The 22396-nt window shown below is 39.4% G+C and overlaps 1 protein-coding gene across 11 annotated transcripts in view; it reads left to right on the forward strand.

Annotated features, from left to right (window-relative positions):
* The window catches only part of LOC134340857 (myelin transcription factor 1-like protein), a 441621-nt gene that overhangs the window by 410222 nt on the left and 9003 nt on the right, over positions 1-22396 (forward strand). For 9 of the 11 annotated variants that reach the window (XM_063038433.1, XM_063038480.1, XM_063038496.1 and 6 more), the window contains 4 exons: positions 1535-1626; positions 13543-13646; positions 18908-18946; positions 20552-20695. In XM_063038433.1, the coding sequence (XP_062894503.1) occupies positions 1535-1626; positions 13543-13646; positions 18908-18946; positions 20552-20695 (379 nt within the window). The remainder of the gene's footprint in view (positions 1-1534; positions 1627-13542; positions 13647-18907; positions 18947-20551; positions 20696-22396) is intronic. The other 2 variants (XM_063038472.1, XM_063038489.1) reach the window with 1 other exon arrangement.

Consider the following 22396-nt stretch of genomic DNA (forward strand, 5'->3'; position numbering starts at 1 on the left):
GGATTGTTGGTCTGAATTGCCTCTGTCTGTGCTGTGTTGCTCTGAGACTCTATGACTCTAAATGGTCTTTCAAAATCAGTTCTCATTTTGAGGTGTACAGCCATGCAAAACATTTCAGAGCATGAATGTCACAACACCATAGAAATTGTTTTCCACAGAAGTTAGCCTTAGCAATTGGAAACATGTTAGCTATTACTTAGCTGGAGCTTGACAAGTTGTTGTGCCCTCTTGGATTTATTCTGGCATTCCTGAAGGCAGCCATACTAGTTGAAAGAGAGATAAAGAAGGTGTATGGCATGCTTGCCTTTATTAGACTATGCACTGAGTTCAAGAATCAGGAAGTTATTTTGCAGCATTATAAAACTCTGCTTCGGCCTCATCTGGAGTACAGCATTCATATAAGGTTGTCCCATTGTAGGAAGGGTGCGGAGGTTATGGAAAGGGCACAAAAGAAGTTTACTAGATGCTGTCTGGTCATGTGCTGTACAGAGACAGTGGATAAGCTGAGCTTGTTTTTCTGAAGTGCCATGGACTAGGGAGAGATCAGATAGAAGTTTATAAGATTATGAAAAGCATAGACAGTTGATATTTTTTTCCAAGGGCCATAATATTTAATGCTAGGAAGCATGTAATTTAGGGTGAGAGGTGCAAAGTTCAAAGGCAATGAGCTGGGCAAGTTTCTTTCAATAGAGAGTCTTGGGTGCCTGGAGTGTGCCTCGAGAAGTAGTGGAGGAGGCACGTACCAAAGAAGTATTTAACATGTTCATAGATCGGCACATGGAGATACAGAGAATGGGGGGGTTTGGTATGAACCATAAATAGACAGAAGCGATAAGATGTCATTTGCTTAACTTGTTCACCATAACATCATTGGCTGAAGAGCCTGTTCCTGTGTTGTAATGTTCGGTGTTCTATTCTCTGTTCTTAAGCTTAAAATATTTTTGCCCAGAAAGTAGATGTGATTATAAACTGGGAATGGGAAGAGCACAAGGACCTTGGAAATGGTAGACTATGGGACAAACTATATACAACCTCAATCAATTTGGTTTAAAAATTTGGAAATATACCTTAGGAAGATCAAAGAAGTTAAACAATAGTAGGTACCTTCAATATCAAAGCAAATACAGAATAAAAACACAAATAGGGAAAGAACAAAGAGAGAAAATGAGAAATCAAAGGTATATCTCTCAAAGAAATAGAATTTTTAAAAAAGACAAGTTAAATTTGAAGCTTACAAAACCTGCAAAATAATTCTTGGAGGAAGGAAAATTTTAATTCTCATTTATGCAATATAGGGACAAGAAAGTTGGTGAAGAAAAATAACTTTTTTATATTGCCAAAGCTAACAAGGTGCAAAAGTATTTCAAATGGTTGTGCTCACCTTTGAAAACTTGATTATATTGAAGTACTCTTTGCAAAATGAGCACAAGTGTTTGACGGAATGAAAATGTTCACTTCATTCTATACTTCTGCCTCATTGTTGCAATTATATTCATTGAATTTGTTTCATTCTCCTCCACTTCTATGTGTCCAGCCTGTCAGGATGTCCAAGAGCTACTTCTGCCATGAAGAAGGCAAGGTTGTCGGGAGAGGAAATGTTGACAATAAAGCAACGAGCCAGTAATGGTAAACAGATTTCATGTACTTTAAAGAAACCTCCAAAGTATAATTTAAAGTGAAATTGCCACTTGCTCGTAAAGATTTGTCCAAAAAAATTGTCTTTACTGCACTCTAAGTCCTACTTTAGTTGGTTCTTCCAAAATGTAACATGTAATAGTTTTTTCATTTGAAAAAAATTCCATTTGCCATTCCTCAATCCATTACCCAGCCAATCAAGATACCAATGCAATTTTTCATACTCTTCTACATTGTCTTAGGTGCCATGTATTTTAGTGTAATTTGCAAATTTATTAACTTTTCATTATATATTTTCATCCAAATTGTAACTATAGATAACAAAAAGCAATGATCTGAGCACTGATCTCTGAGGTACACTACTAGTCACAGACCTCCAGTCCAAGAAGCAACACCTTCTTTTTCCTACCATCCCACCAATTTTTAATCCAATTTGGTAATTCACCTTGGACACCATGTAACCCAATCTTTCAGAGGAGTCGAACATCATACCATCGTAGCATATTTGTCATAAGCTGTTCTGAAATCCATGTAGCCATATATACTGCACCTGCCCTCTACTTGTCAACCTTCCTCGCAATTTAACAACAATGGATGATCTTAATAATCAGATTCTGCCTCCCTGCCATGTAATGTAATTACAGAAAATGCACCACAATTGTTAGTTCTGAAATCCACCCATGGTTGTAGGAAATGGAACACAAAGCTAATGTGTTAGCAAACAAAATATCCTAAGCTTGAACAAAATGGCTCCAATGAACATTGCCATATATGTAATAAGAAGGAAATCTATGCGTTTGTTTTTCTATTATGTTTTCATCTTAGATTAGACTGCAAAAGTATACTCCTCAGATTTCTGTTGGTTAGAGTCATAACTTATTTCTGTTCAAATGGCATTCTAAACCAAGTACTATTTCAAATAAGTGAGAAATCTGTAGTTCCTTATCACAAAGTACATTTCAAGGTTTTTCATAGTAATATGTTTTGAAGTTTCTATTCCATTGACTTTTTGAAAGTAAAATTAATAGAGTGAGTGGCCACTAATTTGCTATATGTCAATTTTGCAACATTAGCAAAAATCAGTATTGACCCATTGCCATGGTTTATTTATACAAACAATAACAAATGGAAGTACAAATCACTTCAATTTTCTGCACGGTGAATTTGTTTACTAAACTTCTTTTAGACTTACTGGCAGAAGCATAGCAAACCAAGGTTTCATATTCATTTCCTATTCATCACATGGCTTTACAGACACTTAGCCGACCAAGTGATTGTCAAGGTTATGACAGAGCTATGGAGAATAGGAAATTGCCGTAAATTAAACAGACCAGATAATCAGAATAGCCTGTGTTTTATTGATTTTTTTGGAGACTGATTCCTAGATCGTGAATGCTGGTTCTGCAGTAGTTGGTGACTGGAGTTGGAGTTTAAAATCACCAGCATATATAGTTTTCATTGAAAATTATTCCTTTTTTCTTTTAGTTCTGGCTTTCCTTATATCTGCAATGATGTGATACCCAAACATTGAGAAGTAAAGCGCGCCTTTCAGCTGTTCATTGCTCACCTGCATAAAATGCTCCAGGATCAACACAGGGCATGGACTGTGTAAAAATCAATGGCCTTTAAGTAAAGAGAGTAGAAACATTAATGGAAAATACAAGGAAAGGAAAGAGAGGTGCAATGTAATAATTATTAGGCTGGCTTATACTTGTCAGGCTTTTTTTAATATCATTTTAGCTGTATCAAATCTATTACATAGATAATGGAAATCAAAAAACTGTGATTCTGTAATGTGAATAAAAGCAGAAAATTATGGAAACACTCAGGAGAATGAGCAGCATCTGTAGAAAGGGGAAAATAGTCCATGTTTCACATCCAGGACCTTTCTTCAGAACCAAGAAAAAGAGAAAAAGCATTAGTTTTCAGGATTGGTGAATACAGGGCAATATCTTTGGGAGGGTGAGACCAGTTACATTGATAAACAAGTGTGACTTGTGGCTCTAATATTAAGGGAGCCTGCAGTCTAAATCTCCCTGATCCTTAGCACTCAGGAGTGCTACTGTTCTGTGTAGGCTTCTACTCACAGATTAACAACAGGGAAATGTTGTCAGCCCCCATGAAAAGTTGATGTACAGATTTTATGGAAACGAAACATCCATTTGAATCAACCTGTATGCCTGCACACATATCCAATTGATTTCATTGAACTTTCCTGATATTAGCATCTGAGGAAGATTTTAGCATGGTTTCAGCCTTATTAGATATTTAAGTACTCAAAGCAAAATATTTGATTATATGTTATGTTTAAGCACCTGAATCATTTATTCTACTGAAGTCAGCTAAGGTATTTTAAATAATTTCTATTTGCTAATATTTTATTTGAATGTGATTTGGGGAAGTTACCATGATGTTACATGTTTCCCCTGTTAAACAGAAAATTGGCAAATTGTAATGGCTTTCATCAAACATCTGGAGTAAATTATCATTGTAATTATTTTATGAAGCTGCCTTGCATAGAATGAGTTAATAAATTTATAAGTGATTTGCATGTAGAATGTTAATTATAATGTTTTATGATTGGCGTTGGTTGTAAAATGTGGCATTCAGGATTTTGTTCAATTTAATTTATTATCTTATTTTCAAAATTTTCATGCATATTTTCCTGGTAGTAGTAATGTAGTTGAGATCTCCATTCTAACATCTCTAAGTGCTACGCAGTAGATAGCTGCCAGGAAGTAGGCAAGGTGCTCTGGGTAATTATTCAGATTTGTCTTCCAAATTTCTGAATCTGTCTCAAAAAGTTTCTCTCATTCACTCACTAAAATATCGGAGGGCAGTTTTTTTAAACCACAGTAGCTTATGTATAAAGGATTTTGCATTACACAAGGCAGCACTTCTCTACTGTATACAGGCTGGTAATTTCTCCTCAGTTACATTATAGAAACATAGAAACATAGAAAATAGGTGCAGGAGTAGGCCATTCGGCCCTTCGAGCCTGCACCACCATTTATTATGATCATGGCTGATCATCCAACTCAGAACCCAGCCTTCCCTCCATACCCCCTGACCCCTGTAGCCACAAGGGCCATATCTAACTCCCTCTTAAACATAGCCAATGAACTGGCCTCAACAGTTTGCTCAGTTATCAGGTTAGAAATTCAGACACCTGGGCTAACAATGCAGAGAACCAAGTTCATATCTCAGCACAGAAGCTGTGGAACCGAAATTCATCTTATAATTTAGAGAAAAAATGTGCCAACCCTTAGTAGTAATTACTGTATATCCGTGCAAAACAACTAGATTGTCATAAAAATCAAAGAGGTCCTGTAGTGTACTTCAGAGGAGGAAATCTGCTGTTCTTATGTGATGTGGCCCTCATGTGACTCCAGACCTACCACATGTAATTTACTTTTAACTTCCCATGGTTGTAGTCTGCAAACCAATCAATCATACAAGTTTCATGAAGCAAAGAAAGTATAAAACTTTATGGACGCCCTTCAATAACCAAGACACCAAATTCATTAGTGATCTTGCCAAGCCCTCCTAACAAACATCATATTCTTCCATGTTGACCAGCACTTGGAAGAAACACTTAAGTTAGCAAGGGCACGCTCCAGGTGGTGAACCTCAATATCCATACTGCCACAGATCATGCTGGATGAGTCCCAACAGATATAGCTGCCAGGACATTTCATGTCACTGTGGAAATTTAGTGAGGCAATTCCTGGAGCGAGTCACCTTTGCACACTAATGCAGTTTCCCTATTAGGGCTTCACTGGATTACATTGTTCTTGCTGCATCACTCACCTTAGAGGTATACACAACGCAGCGGAACTGAGTCTAAGTTTTTTCAGCACTCCAAGGCTGATTAGGTCTTCCCAACTCAATGCTGGATTGGAATCCAATTCAGGTGAGTGCCTCACCTACCTTACATTTCGGTCCTAAGCATCACACCCCTCCACCCCTGACACTGCCATCACTCCCCCATCTCAATCCTGAACCAGTGAGGCTTAGGCCTGACCATCTGATCCTTCCAATTATCTGACCTCCATGATCACACTCTGCCCTTTGATTCCCATTCCTCCTCTGCTTCCGTCATGGCCACCCTCCCTAACCCTTAGGTAATCATTCTGCTCCCCCCAAACCTCAACTACTCATCAGCATGATCTTAGACTCCTTCTTCATGGGCAGATATGGAAGGGGGCAATACTTCCCAGCGTGGTCATTCTGTTTGATAGAAAAGCCTTTTCCCTTCTTTCATGTATCCTGAAGCAGAATACAGTCTTGATCCTTGTTTTCCCTGTCCTCCCGTCTCCCAACGCAAGCTACCATCCTTCCATTCCCAAAACTCTCCACATACTCTGATCACACCACAAAGTAATGTTTGTGAGACGGAGGAGCTGACCATTCCCTAGCTACAACCGCCTGCCACTCACCCAGATAGTCGAAATTGGCCTCAATTCCATCTCGTAGTGGATCCACAATTGAAAATGATACAGACATCACGTTACAATATCAGTCTGGAGCTATTTATGTCCACTAGTATCTGCTCAATATATTTTATCATTTTGTAATACTTTCTGCTGTGATATTTTAGGTTTCTTGTTGGGAGACACTTTTGATATCTAACTGGTCATTTTTATACTTTGATCTCATAGAGCTATTCGCATCCACCGTAACTCAAAAGTATTAAGTACTAAGTATTAACTCAACTGTATCATTTGGAACCAAACATCCAAATGTTCTCCTCAGTATAGAATCATGAGTGTTGTGCAGTGATTCTCTTTTGTCAGTCTGATTCCAAACTAATTTGCTTCTTCACCCAGTGTTTCGAACAGTGCTGCACAATGTAGGCTGTTTTGAACTCCGGATTGTGCATGGATTTGATTGAGCATTGCCTATCTCTTCACTGACTGAAGCACTTTCTTGTAGCCGGTGCAGTCCCATGAAATGATGAAAAATCATGCACATTCTGCACAGCTAAAGATGTCGCAGTCATAGGAGGTCCCAAAGATCCCTGCGCATGGCTAAACAGGGTTGCAACTGGCCTCTTCCCATCCAATGCCCAACACCTTTCTCAAAGTAATGCAATACCCTAACAAACATTAAATGTTAAAAAAAAAATGCCACGGCAGATATTTAGGATTTGGAGTAATTGTTTATGCTGCAGAAAAAACCACTGCAGAATGGAGGATATGTGCATTCAGCAGGCACAGGGACCTCTAATAATTGCTCACATGGGAAATAACCACTGATGTAGATTCATTGGAGACTCATCTCTTTCCATGTTGTCATTCTGTGTGAGCCTCCATTGTGGGAATTTCAATAACGGCTCAATTACATAGGTAAGAATGACTCCTGATGGATTGTTCCACAAAGTGCAGGCTTCTGTAGATTTTTTTCTTACTTGTTATTTTTATATCATAGCATAGATGGATGAAAATCATCCTTTCTACTGTTGTTGTTCTTCAGGTAATAGAATTTCTGAAACTCCCTGAACTGTTGAATTAGTTTCAGTCGCCAGGTTATTCAGAAGTGGAGAATTTACGGAAAGACTTCAACGGTACACAGAATTAAAAATGAATACATGATATAGCTGAGCAACGGGGATTCATATAAACGTAACATATTTAACATACTAATCAACAAAATTAATTGAACCTGCATTTTATTTAAGTTAGTCATTCTAAAATCCATACATTTTCTTGGGTAGCATTGGACAATAACATGCTGAAATTCTGTAATTTTTAAAGAGAAAATCATCATTTTCATTAATCATCCTTCTCAGATATCTTCTATTCTCCATCTGCAGCATCTACGTTAATGGTTTCTGCCAGTACTGTTTAACTCCTGACCTTTCAGTAATGCACAAACACAATACAAAGCCAAATCCTTTAGTCTTGCTTGTGCAGAGATTAAGCTTTACAGCAACATTCCAAAGAAACTCTGACAATGAAGGAGAATTTACATTTGGGGAAATCAAGGAAGCAAAACAAATACCTGCCCTCATAATTCTACCACGGACGACGTGAAACATTACTCTCACAGAATTTTATCTCCTCTTAACAGTTGAATAGCAAAACATTACCCGATTAGACAATTCTTGATTCAATCTTTACTTGCCTCCATTTTTTTAGGCTAATAAATAAAACGAATCAAAACAAATGTAGAAATGTGTCTTACAGTTGTAAAAAATTCCCAATGATTTTTATCTTCAGTTGTTGAAGAGTGTTTTGGAAATTAATTTGCAATTTGTGGAGATTTCTGAATGGTTAGCAAACTCAGTTTGGTATGGAACAAATACAATGATGCCATAAAGCGCTTAAGTGGAAAGGTACCCAAGGAGATGCGGCTAATCGTGAGAGTGAATGAGAGTGTCACTTGAGGATAGGGAAAATGAAGAAAAATGCTGATAAAGAGGCAATTTATCCAGAGATAAGTATCCAGGCAGCACCTGCAAGACAAGCTGCTAAGTGCAGAGAGTTAATCTTTTCCCTCAGTTCAGTGTTTGAATAGTATAGCAGTACAACATCCTGTGTGGCTTGTTGGATGTTTGAACACACAGAAAATACCACAATGTGAATTTAATGCAAGTAAATGATATCTCTACAGTCAGATTTACTTCCTGATAGATAATAGTTCAGGGTTATGCTTTTGCCAAAAGAAGCTGGCATAATTACTTCCAGAGCATCTGCTTTAAGGCCATCTGTCTCAAGAAACAGTTGCATATTGGCAAGAATGCCATTGATTTTTGGCTTTTTTGTACAGATAGGAGTACTCCCTCTCCTAGATCATACACCTATTCCATGCCAACTGGAATACAAGGAGACATCTCACAGCCAAACAATCTCCCTCTTCCTGCACAAGAGCTTTTCATGCCAGCTCTGAAAGCCTGCCCCTGTGTCTGAACCTATGGCTTTTCACAACAGACATAGCCAATCACTAGTTCTTTGCAAGAAGGGCTGTACAGGTGCCAAGTCTGCAGTTCACACAGCACAGGCACACTTTGAATCACCCTGCACACATTTATGTTTAAATTTTTAAAATTACTGTGCATCAACAGAAGCTAATACTAGAAAACCACTAGAAAAAGCTAGCACTTTTTTTCTGGGTTTCTAGGGAGCCTCTAAATTTTATAGATACCTTTAAGACCCAACTTGATTCCACTCATGCTATTCCAGTTCAATGCCCAATATCTTTGTCTAGGGCAGCGACAGAAGCCTGCCTCTAAATGCAGAAATCCTCAGAGCCTCCTTACATTGTCTCACTATGCTTCCAAATTTGTGATATGCAGATTCAGTAGGAAGTCAGTCAGTCCATACAACCTTCTGAAAATTTCGGTACAAATTAATGAAATAGTCTGAAATTTCCCTATTTTAAAACTTATCAGTTGTCACAACTTGACAGCATATGGAACTTGATATTTAAGGATATAAAAAAAAACTTTTTTGAAAAGGAATATTAAAAATGATAAACACAAGAGATTCTGCTGATGCTGCAAATCTTGAGTGACGCGCAGAATGCTAGAGTAATTCAACAAATCAGGTAGCACCAATGGAGTGGAATAAACATCTTCTCTGCACCTCACCTGCCAACCTTCTCTTCTCCTCACCTGTCCATCATGTAACTTTGGTGCCATTCCTCCTTCCCCTATCAGTCCTGAATTCCAGCTAATCGCATCAGGTCCAGATGATCTTTGTTCTTGCACCATTTATTTTAATCAATTTTCAGGATTTGGGCATCAAAGGCAAGGCATTTTTTCCTTAATTACCATTGAGGAGATAATGGTGAGCTGTGCTCTTGAACCACTGCAGTCCTTCAGATGATGGTACCCATTGAACAGGCAATTCTGGGATTTAGATCTAGTTATAATGAAGGACTGGTAATATACTTCCAAGTCAAGATGGTGTCTGACTTGGATCGGAGCCAACAGCTGGTGGCTTATCATGCACTTACTTGCCTTTGACCTGTTTTGCAGTCAAGGCTGTGAGTTTTGGAGGTGTTGCCTGAATAACCTGAGTGAATAAGGTGACTGCATACTGCTATTAGGGCTGCAACTAAAGAATCACCTTGTGTTTTAATGCTTCCAGAACTGCCATATAACCACAGTTCTTGCTTCTGTGCTTCTCTATTGAAAGGGCCAGATATAGTGGACGTTTCCTATAGTGGGGAAGTCTAGGACCAGAGGGTACAGCCTCAGAAGTATTGAAACACATAATCTGTCAGAGGTCAGATGGTAATGAAGCTGATCTCTCCCTCTGTCCTGGGCACAGGATTGGTAGTGCTTGTACCTTGCCTCCCACCCCTTAGAATCTGTACAGTGGCTCCATGCTTTCATAAGACCACGAGACATAGGATCAGAATTAGGCCATTCAGCCCATCAAGTCTGCTCTGCCATTCCGTCATGGATAATTTATTATCCCTCTCAACCCCATTCTCCTGTATTCACCCGTAACCTTTGATGCCCTGATCAATCAAGGACCTATCAAACACTGCCTTAAATGACCCAGTCACTTGGCCTGCACAGCCATATGTGGCAATGAATTCCAATGATTCACCACACTGTAGCTGAGATATTTTTTCTCATCTCTCTTCTAAATGGATGTCCTTCTATTCTGAGTCTGTACCCTTTGGTTCTCGACTCTCCTGCTATAAGAAATATCCACTCTATTTAGCCCTTTCAATATTTGATATGTTTCAATGTGACCCCCATCATTCTTCTAAACTCTAGTGAGTACAGGGCCAGATCCATCAAAAGCTACTCGTATGTTAACCCTTTCATTCCTGGGATTAGTCTTGTGAATCTCCTTGTGGACCCTCTCTAATGCCAGCGCATCTTTTCTTCGATAAGGGGCCCAAAACTGCTCACAATGCTCCAAGTGTCGAATGACCAATCTCCTATAAAGCCTTGGCATTACATCCTTGCATTTGTATTCTAGTCCTCTAGAAATGAATCCTAACATTGCATTTGCCTCCCTTACCACTGACTCATGCAAGTTAACCTTTAGCGAATCTTGCAAGTCCCTTTGCAACTCTGATTTTAGTATTTTCTCCCCATTTATAAAATAGTCCATGCCTTTATTCTTTCTACCAAAGTGCATGACCATATACTTCCCTACACTATATTCCATCTGCCACGTCTTTGTCCATTCTCCAAACCTGCAGACACCCTGCTTTCTTAACACTTACTGTCACTCCACGTATCTCTGTATCATCCACAAACTTGGTCACAAAGACATCAATTCCTTCAACCAAATTATCGACATTTAGCAGAAAATGAAGCAGTGTCTCAACACCAACCCCTTTGGAACACCATTAGTCACTGGCAGCCAACCAGAAAAGGTTCCCCTTTATTCCCACACTTTGCCTCCTGCCAGTCAGCAAATCTTCTAACCATACTAATATCTTTCCTGTAATACCATAGGCTATTATCTTGTTAGGCAGCTTCATGTGTGGCACCTTGTCAATGGCCTTTTGAAGATACAAATAAACAATATCCGCTGACTCTCCTTTGCCTATTCTGCCTGTTATTTCCTCAAAGAAATCCAACAGATTTGTCAGGCAAGTTTTCCCCTTTAGGAAAGAAACCATGTCTATTTTATCATGTGCTCCAAGTACCCCGAAACCTCATCCTAAATAATAGATGAGGGGGTGAAGATGACAATCCAGATGGAGTGTGGTGGATTAACTTTAATTGGAACAGTAAATGCAGACTAGCTTTATTTCTTAAAATCAGTACATTTAATTTTTTTTTAATTTTTGAACAGGTATGCCGTTTTGGATTCCTTTGAAGGGAGCGGCCTCTCAGAGAAAAGCAGTAGCAGCAGCAGTAACCAAGTTTGTGGCACAAGAGTTAGCACTGATGGGGAGAGGATAGTCTAGATGAGCAGTCGTGGTGGGGGTTTCTCAGTGCAGGGAATTGACAGGCCCTTCTGTGGCTGAGAATGCAGTCCAGAATGGTATATTGCTTCCCTGTTCCTGGTTAGGGATGTTTAAATTTGGTACAGAACATTCAGAACAGGGAGAAAGAACTGTCCAAGGTCACAGTACATATCCGTACCAACAAAAATTTTGGAAATTCTGCAGAACCTCTCATGTCATAAACTCCCTGAGGTGGAGCAGGAAGGAAGGTGTAGGCACTTGGTTCATTGGGATCTATTCTGGGAGTAACACTTCAAAGTAACCAATGAAGAAAGGTTTGCTAATGCTACTAGAGAGGATTTAAACTACATTGACTGGAGAGTGAGAACACTAATAATGCAACAAAGTGGGGTGGGAGGGAGCACTGTGACTGAATTGAATGCAGAGGATAAATCAGTCAAGGCCACTGGGCTGAGTAGACAGGGAAAGTTTAGAAAGCATGGGAGAGTTGGCAAGCTTATTTGCATTTAGTTTAATGCAAGGAGTCTCAAGGGTAAGTCAGATGAACAGAGCACTTGGAATGATGATACCAGGTGAGGAAAGGGCAGAATTGACAGTTTAATGTTACAGGTATAGACATTTCATACATTGCAGAGAAGAATGCAAAAGATGAGAACGAGTTAAAATATTGATTAGATAGAGCATTATGGCAGTAGTTAGAGTGGAAATCGTGGAGGGATTATCTAATAGTGGGGAGAGATGAGCCTGTGTGATATTGGGCAAAATCCACTTCTCTATGCAGCTTTTTATGTTTCTGCACATTTGAATTACTATGCCAGATCATGATGCATCCAATCAGGTCACTTTTATCAACAGATCCATAAAGCACTGATTATCAAGCTTTTTTTATGCCATGGATCAATACCATTAAGAAAGGGGTTCGGGGACCTCAGGCTGGAAACCTCTGCTATAGAGGTTTGTTAGAGTGTTCTGTGACAAGCCAAACTCCTTAAATACTGGCGCACTTTCCTTGTGACTGCACATATGCTCAGTGGTCACTTTACTGGGTTCCTTCTATTCCTAATAAAGTGGGCATTGAGTGTATACTCATGGTCTTCTGCTGCTGTAGCCCATCTCTTCAAGGTTTGACATGTTGGGCATTCAGAGATGCTCTTCTGCATACCACTTCTGGAACACATGGTTATTTGAGTTACTGTTGCCTTCCTGTCAACTTGAGCCAAGATGGTCATTCTTCATTAAGAAAGTGTTTTCGCCCACAGACCTGATGCTGACAGGATGTTTTTTGGATTTCTTTGCACCATTCTCCGTAGATTCTAGAGACTACTGTGTGTGAAAATCCCAGGAGATCCACCGTTTCTGTGATACTCAAGCCACCCTGTCTGGCAAGGACAATTATTCCACGGTCAAAGTCACTTAGATCATATTTTTCCCCCATTCTGATGTTTGGTCAACTGAATCACTTGACCATGTCTGCATGCTTTTATGCATTTACTTGCCACCACGTGATTGGCTGATTCGATCTTTGCATTAATGCACAGGTGTACAGATTTACCTGATTAAGTGGCCACAGAGTGCATGTGCAGGTCCCATAGATTTACAGAACCTACTGAGCATTTGGATTAAAGCGTATATGATACACTGTGAGTGATGCGCAGTGAAAACTGCATCGCAAAATTGCGATGAATATGCTTTGTTCTCATTCCCAGTTATTTCGTTCTGCAATTTAACCTTGTTTGTACTTGGATCTTACAAATATTTTAACACATACTAAATATGGGTTACAAATCATGTGACAGGATTAAGAGGATTTAAGACTGTAAATATTTTAGTTAAATTTATATTTACACTAGCATTCGTGAGTTTAAATATTGTGAAGAGACTATAGAAGAGACAGTGTTAATATTTTTAGTTGTGTAGAAAATACACCTATAAAACTTCAAGTGTAAGTATCCTGGTGAGTAAAATTTAAATTCTGAAGTGTTCAACAACTATTTGTGATTTTTAATATAATCTTTTCCCTAGGGATAGAAAATGATGAAGAAATCAAACAGCTGGATGAAGAAATTAAAGAATTAAATGAATCTAATTCCCAGGTCGAAGCAGATATGATCAAGCTTAGAACCCAGGTAGCAACGTTTAAAAAAAATCTTTATATTTAGTGCATGTCAAAGAGTTTTGCCCTGTTAGCAAAAGGCATTGTTTAAATCAGAAATAAGTAAAAGTCACCTAATGTGGAATCAGATAACATCCAATAGAGTGCTTGCTTGTTCCCTCCATTGTGAACATATCCCTCTCTCTCCAACCCACAAACCAAGTGTGGGCAAATTCTGGCAATTTCTTCTGACCGCAACTCATGAATGTATTTAACTGGTGGTAACCAGTGCTCCCACTCAGCAAATGTGGATTTAAATAGACTGCAGGTCTTGTCCTAATCTTTACATATGGAGTCATTCAGTACATTGTAGCAATCACTGTTACTTTTGTCAGGAGCTGGTGATGTGAAACAGTAACTACAGAGAGTGATTTGTAACCAACAACCACTGAATTGTGTGATAAGCAAAAACTTGGGGACCAGGACAGATCTGTTCCTGTTCAATAAACCTTCCAAGGTTTGGGAAATGTAAGCAGGAGCATTAGGTTTCTTAAAACTTGGCTGAAATCTATTTATTAAAAATGCTCAAATATTTTAAAAGAGCAATCTTAATGTACTTTTTGCAATGATTTACTGTGTTGAATTGATATGGCATCAAGTCCAAGAAGGGAGAGTTCAGCCTTGTCATAGAGTCATAGTGAAGTACAGTACGGAACCAGGCACTTCAGCCCATCTAGTCCATGCTAGTCCATGCACTTACACTGCCTACTCCCATCAACTTGCACCTGGACCACAGCCCTCCATACACCTGCTATCCAAGTACCTATCCAAACTTCAATTAAACTTTGAAATTGAGCTTGTATGCACCACTTGTGCTGGCAGCTTATTCCACACTCTTATGACCCTCTGAGTGAAGAAGTTTCCACTCACGTTCCCCTTAAACTTCTCACCTTTCATTCTTAACACATGGCCTCTGGTCGTAGTGCCATCAACCTCAGTGGAAAAAGCCTGCTGCCACTTACCCTAACTATACCCCTCATTTTTGCATACCTCTATCAAATCTCCTCTCCATATTCTATGTTCTAAATAGTACAGTCCTAACCTATTCAATCTTTCCTTATAACTTAGGTCCTCCAGACCTGGCAACATCCTTGTAAATTTTCTCTGTACTCTTTCAACCTTGTTTACATCTCTCCTGTAGGCAGGTGATGAGAACAGCACACAATACTCCAAATTAGGCCTCACCAATGTCTTATACAACTTCAACATAACATCCTAACTCCTGTACTCGGTACATTGATTTATGAAGGTCAATGAGCCAAAAGTTTTCTTTATGACCCTATCTACCTGTGATGCCACTTTCAACAAATTATGTACCTATAATCCCGGATCCTTTTTTTCTACCACAATTCTCAGTGCCCTACTGTTCACTGTGTAAGACCTACCCTGGTTTGTCCCACCAGAGTGCAAAACCTCACACTTGTCTGCATTAAATTCCATCCACAATTTTTCCAGCTGATGCAGATCCCTCTGCAAGCAATGATTGCCTTCCTCACTGTCCACTACACCCCCAATCTTGGTGTCATTGACAAATTTGCTGATCCAATTAATCACACTATCATCCAGATCATTGATATAGATGGCAAACAGTAAAGAAGGGCAAAGCATCAATCACTGTAAGACACCGCTAGTTACATGCCTTCAGTCAGAGAAGCAATCCTTGACTACCACTCCTTGGTTTCTCCCACAAGGTCAATATATCATCCAGTTTACTACCTCATCCTGAATGCTGAGCGACTAAACCTTCTTGATCACTCTTCCATGTGGAACCTTGTCAAATGCCTTGGAAAAGTTCATGTAGACAACATCCACTGCCTTGCCTTCATCCACCTTCCTGGCAATTTCCTCAAAAAACTTAATAAGGTTGGTTAGACATGACCTGCCATGCATGAAACCCTACGGATTATCCTTAATCAGTCCATGTCTTTCTATATACATACATATTTTATAAACATACAGTTCCTTAGAATACCTTCCAAAAACTTTCCCACAACTGATGTCAGACACACCGGCATATAATTTCCTGGTTTCTGTTTAGAGCCTTTTTAAAGCAGTAGAACATTGGCGGTAATACCCTGCAGTCCTCTGTAACCCTCCTGTTGCTAAGGATGTTTTAAATATCTTTGCTAAGGCCCTGCAATTTCTGCACTTGTCTCCTGTAGGGACCGTGGGAACACCTTGTCAGGCTCTGGGGATTTATCCACCCTGATTTGCCTCAGGGTAGCAAACACCTCTTCCTATGCAGTCTGTAAAGGATCCATGAAGTTGATGCCACTTTGTCTTACTTCTGTAGAGTCTGACTCTGTATCCACCTCCTGAGCAAACTGAGCTGTAAGAGTTCCCTAGGATCTCCCTCATCTGCTTTGGCTCCACATGTGGACTGCCATTCTGGTCTTCCAGAGGACCGATTTTGTCCTTGCAATCCTTTTGCTCTTAACATACCTATGAATCCCTTAGGATTCTCCTTCAACTTGTCTGCTAGAGCAACTTCATGCCTTCTTCAAGCCTTCCTGATTTATTTCTTGAGTGTTCTCTTGCATTTCTTACACTCCATAAGTATCTCAATTGTTCCTACTGCCTATATCTGCTATGTACCTCCTTTTGTCTCTTAACTCAGGCCTCAATATATCTTGAAAATCAGTTCCCTACACTTGCTATCTTTACCTTTTATTTTGACAGGCACATACAAGATTTGTACTCTCAAATTTTCACTTTTGAAGGCCTCCCACTTTCAAGCACACCTTTGCCAGAAAAAAAACCTGTCCCAATCCACATTTGCCAGATCTTTTCTATTACCATCAAAATTGGCCTTTCCCCAATTTAGTACCTCAGCCTGTCTTTTATATATTTACTACAAAACTAATGACATTGTGGTCACTGGATATAAAGTGTTCCACTATGCAAACTTCTGTCACCTTCATTGTCTCATTCCTTAATAGCAGATCTTGTATTGCATGCTCTCTCTTTGAGATTTCTATGTACCTGATGAAAGAAATATTTCTGAACACATTTGACAAACTCTGTCTCATTTATTCCTTTTACAGTATGGGATTCCCAGTCAATATGTCGAAAATTAAAACCACCTGTTATAACAACCTTATGCTTCTTGCAACAGTTTGCAATCTGTTGACAAATGTGTTCCTCTAAATCCCTTCGACCATTGGATGGTCTGTAATATAGCCTTATTAACATCGTCACACCATTCTTATTTCTCAGTTCCACCCATAACACCTCACTAGTTGAGTTCTCCAGTCTGTCCTGACAGAGCATTGCCATGACATTTTCCCTGACCAGTAACACCACACCACTTCCTTGAATCCCTCCCACTTTGTCACGTCTAAAACAACAGAACCCTGGAATACTGTACTGCCAGTCCTGCACCTCCTGCAACCAAGTTTCACTAATAGCTACAACATCATAATTCCAGGTGTTAATCTATGCCCTGAGGTCATCCACCTTTCCTACGATACTTCTTGCATTGAAGCTCAGGATACTAATAGCACCATGCTCAACCTTTTGATTCTTGACTTTGACTAAGGTCTTACCAACACCTGCCTCCACAATCTCTCCACTAACCGTTCTGGCATTCTGGTTCCCATCCCCCTGCAATTATAGTTTAAATCCCACCATGCAGCATGAATAAACCTCCCCTTTAGGAAATTAGTCCCCCTCCAGTTCAGGTGCAAACTGTCCATTCTGTACAGGTCCCACCTTCCTTGGAAGAGAACACAATGATCCGAAAATCTTATGCCATTCATCCTACACCAACTCCTTAGCCATATGTTAAACTGTATAATCTTCCTAATTCTGGCCCTACAAGCACGTAGATCCTGAGATCACAACATTGAATGTCCTGTCCTTTAACTTAGCACCTAACCCCCTGAACTCCCTATGCTGAACCAAATCATTCGTTCTATCCATGTCATTGGTACCTTTCAAGGACATCGACCTCTGGTTGTTCACCATCTCAACTAAGATTGCTGAAGACTCGATCAGAGTTGTCCCGGACCCTGGCACCCAGGAGACAACATACCATCTGGAAATTTTGTTCTGGCCCACAGAACCTTCTGTCCATACCCCTAACTAATGAGTCCCCTATCACCATAGCGTGCCTCTCTCCCTACCTTCCCTTCTGATACTCAGAAGCAGACTCTGTGCCAGAGACCCGACCACTGTGACTCTCCTCTGTTAGATCACGCTCCCTGGCGGTATCCAAAGTATACCTGTTGTTGAGGGGAAGAGCCACAGGGGTACTCTGCACTGGCTCCTAAACATTTGTCCCCTTCCTGACTGTCACCCGTTTCCTGTGTCCTAAACCCTGGGTGTAACTATATCTCTATAGGTCCTACCTATCACCCCTTCAAACTCCTGAATGCTCTGGAGTTCATCCAGTTCCAGCTCCAACTCCTTAACGCGGATTGTTAGAAGCTGCAGTTGGATGTACTACTTGCAGTTGTAGGCACCAGGGACTCTGGAGGTGTCCCTGCCTTCCCACATCCTCAAGAGGAGCATTCAACTATCCTGCCTGGCATCTCTACTGTCCTAACTGAGCAGATATAAAGTAGGAAAGGAAAAAAAATCTTGATCTAGAACTTTCCTTTACTTGATTTTTCTGAATGAAGCCTCTGTTCGCTGAAGCCTTGAAGAACTAAAGCCTCAAGATCAGCACTCTAACTCTGTCCACTCCAACAATGGCCACTGCACTTGCCCCTGCCTTCCTTTAATTTGCTGTTGCTAATTTATCCCAAATGCTGATTAGTTCAAAGCTTGATTATGCTGCCGCAATCCACTGCCGCCTTTTTCTACTCGGTCAGTGGACCTGAGTCTAATCCCCTCCCCTCAAACTTCTGATGTCCAGATTGGTCGCTGGGTAGAGCTCAGAGCTCAGTTGTGATGGACTTGAGAGTTATACTGTCATTTTAATGCTGCTGTAGAAGGAAACTACTTCACAGTGGCATAAAAGAGGTAATATAAATGTACTCACAGTGGTTGACTGGATCAATGCAAATAAATATAAATGCACTCCTATCAAAGGATATCCACACATATTTGGCATCCAACTCACTGTTATATTGTACTGCTCATGTTGTATAATCTGGAACTAATGTATGATGAAGCAATATAGCCAATGAATCAGCAATCTCAAAGTGATCTTCAACTGAAATTCTCTATAATAATTGACTTGACTATAATATGATAGAAAGTATTTATTCATTTATATTTTCCCTCCTTTAGGTCCCCCACACCATGCATCAATCCCTGGCTGAGAGGGGGGTAGGTGATCTGCTGTCTTTGCCACTTTGTAACAGGCTACTCAGAGCTCTTCCGGAGTGTCCCAGGTTGACTTGCATGATGGCGTTTTAGGTCTGAGCCGGTGGGGAAGCATCTGCCAGCCTTTGCTCTGCAGTTTTCAAAGTTACCTGGCTGAGGTCACCAGACGTGAACCCACTTACAGTCACTCAGCAGTGTGGTGAATTATTAAACCAGGACCAAGTGCATATTATTTACAATATTAAGAACATCTACTAAAAAGAGGAAGGAAAGGTGTTTATTTTCTAATCTGCAAGGTATAAAAGAGCTAATTTCCAGGATATGAAGTTTCTTTGGCCACTAATCACCAACCTTTACAATTCCACTATCCCCTTCCGAACCCCTTCACTTTCACTGTATCTCTTGGGAAGGTATGTGGAAAGTTCATTTTGTACAACCTGGGACTGGATGCAGCATTATCAGCCCATCAGCATTGCCAGACCAAGTGGATATATCATCAGATTAGATAATCCTGAATGGGCCATTCTAACAGCCAAATTGCTATTGATTAGATTCTAGAGCTAAATTATATGAAACTGAATGCCTTTCACTGGCTTCCTAATCCAGCCAGAGACACACACTTTGTTTTGAAGTACGGTGGGGAGCTGATGGCCTGATTTTCACAAAGCTGGCATAGACACAAGCTTTGAAATTACTGTTGGTGATATTAGTTGATCAACATTCAAAATGCAGGCATGATATTCCTTTGTTCAGTATTTTAACACAGGTATTAATGTTTAATCCAACTAGACTAATACAGCTGATAAAATAGAGGACTGAGGAATATCATAGAGAATAGTTAAATACTTGGCCCTAATATTGCCAACACTTATTTCCAGGCTATGCAGGAGCAATTATTAAATGGCAGGCCACTCAAACAAAATTAGCCAAAAGTTGAGAATTTGTGATAAACTTGCGACCTATAACCTTATTCAATTCATCTTGGCCTTGAAATGACACTGTACAAAGATTAGCATTCTAACATACTGTAAAATGTATTTTTATAAGTCATTCCTTTATTCACAATTCTAACAAAGGTGTTAAATTGTTCCAAATAAAGGAATGGTTTTTTGAGACAAATACCAATCTTCGCACAACAAAATTTCAAGGCCATTGACTTCTGGAGTTGTTTTGGAACTTTTCCTTATGTTGTTAAATATTCATCAGAATTATGCTTGAATTTATATTGTACATGTTATTTATTGAATTACCAAATATTAGAATATTTTAATTTTTAAATTAACAAGTATATTATAATTTTGATTACAAATTAGTATTGTATGCTTTTTAGTTAAAATTTGTAGCTGTTATTGCTTTAGTTATTGAAGGTTTCTGGTTTAGTGATAAATTATTCTTTAGATTTTAAATTTCTGCATGGTAAAGTAGGCTTTCCTTTAAGGTCAAAAATGGGCATTGAAACTCATGTTTAAAATTACTAAATACTTTAAGTGTTACAAATGTAATATGTTATAAGAGTACTGAATGATGAAGTATATTTTAAAAACATCAATTGGTATATTAAGCCTGACTTTAAGATTGCTAACTGATATTGCATGCTTTGGTTTTCAGATCACAACAATGGAGAACAACCTGAAAACAATAGAAGAAGAAAATAAAGTAATTGAACAACAGAATGAGTCTCTTCTGCATGAGTTGGCCAATCTAAGTCAGTCTCTAATCCATAGTTTAGCCAACATCCAATTGCCCCACATGGTAAGATCAAAATTATAGAAAACATACATAATAAGAAGTCCAAAAATAATGGCTTGGTACAATGGCAATCGATTTAAAGAATTATCATGTAAATCATTGGTGAGATGCAATTTTGACAAAACATAGCATGTATGAAAGGTTAATGAGATAAGGAGGCTATTTATCCCATTGAACTTGTGTATTATCTATTTGCCCATTACTTCTCTCTGGCATTGGACGTTGTTTGCCTTCAAATATCTATCCGGTTTCATTTTGAAAGCCAGCTATAAACTTTCCTGGCATTAACCCAATACAGAGTGAAAACTCACTGTGTACAAATCCCTGGATTTCCTGCCTATCATTTTAAGCCTACCTTCACTAGTCTTTGATTGCTCTTACAATGGGACTAACTTCCTGCTATTTTCCATTTCTAAACCTGCCATGATCATGTACTCTTCTGTCAATACTTTTAACTTTCTCTGCTCAATGGAAAAGAGACCCATAGTTTACCCAGAGATTGTAATTGAGATGCCTCATACCTGGTACTGATCCAGTGAACCTTTTCTGCACCCACTTAAGGGCCTTTATATTTTACCTCTAGTGTGGTGAGCAGAATTGAGGGCAAGACTTTATTTTATAGGTGTTCACAAGGTTTTTTATAACAAAGTGTCTGCTTTGATTTGTTTTCTATTCATGATGTCAAAAATCCCAAATGCTTTATTAACTAGTCTCTCAACTTATTCTGCCACCTTCAAGGATTTAATACATATATTCCCTGGTTTCTCTCTTCAGATATTTGTATTAGTTTGTCAGATTCATTTATTTATCACATGTGCATTGAAACATACAGTAAAATGGGTCATTTGCATTACCAGCCACGCACTTATGGATGTACTCGAGGCAGCCCGCAAGTGTCACCAGACATTCTGGCATCAACATAGCATACAGACATATTTTCTTGGAAATTAAATCAACCCAATCTGCCTACAACCTAAATCTTCTACATCACCTTCCCCTCCCCTATGACGACCGCAGCCAATCTCCTGATCTTAGATCTCACCTTCCCCTCACCCACATGATACTGCTAGTGAGATCACTGCCTTTCCAGCTCAAGACCCACAGGAAGTATGATCCATTCCTCATGAACATAAGACCATAAGACATAGGAGGTGCAATATCTAATGCACTGCATTCACTAGTCCTCTCTGTTACTAATCACGACAGTGTAACGCTAGCACAATGGTGTTTGTAAGGTGTCTGTACTTTCTGCCCATGACTGCATAGGTTTCCTCCAGGTGCTCCAGTTTCCTCCCACAGTCCAAAGACATACCAGTTGGTAGGTTAATTGGTCAATGTAAATTGCCCCATGATTAAGTTAAGATTAAATCCAGGGATTGCTTGGCATCCTGACTTGAAGGGCATTGTATTTCAATAAATAAATAAATAAAAATCACAATCTGGTCAGTCAAATAAAATTTGCCTTTAACACATTTAGATTAATTCAAACTTCTGTATGCACTATCTTCGTCCATCATCAAGGTTAAACTGAGGAAGCTATTGGTTTGTACCTAAACCACGGAAGAGCAAAGGTGCAACAGATAGTATTCTCCAGGCCTCTGCCATTCCCTTCGTATCTCAGGAAGTTGAAGGATCATGATAGCCATTCTGTACTTTCACACATATTTTTAATCTCTCTCAGCATCCGAAGATACATCCTGTTCA

The sequence above is a fragment of the Mobula hypostoma genome, chromosome 2 (assembly GCF_963921235.1).
Source record: "Mobula hypostoma chromosome 2, sMobHyp1.1, whole genome shotgun sequence".
Lineage (NCBI taxonomy): Eukaryota > Metazoa > Chordata > Chondrichthyes > Myliobatiformes > Myliobatidae > Mobula > Mobula hypostoma.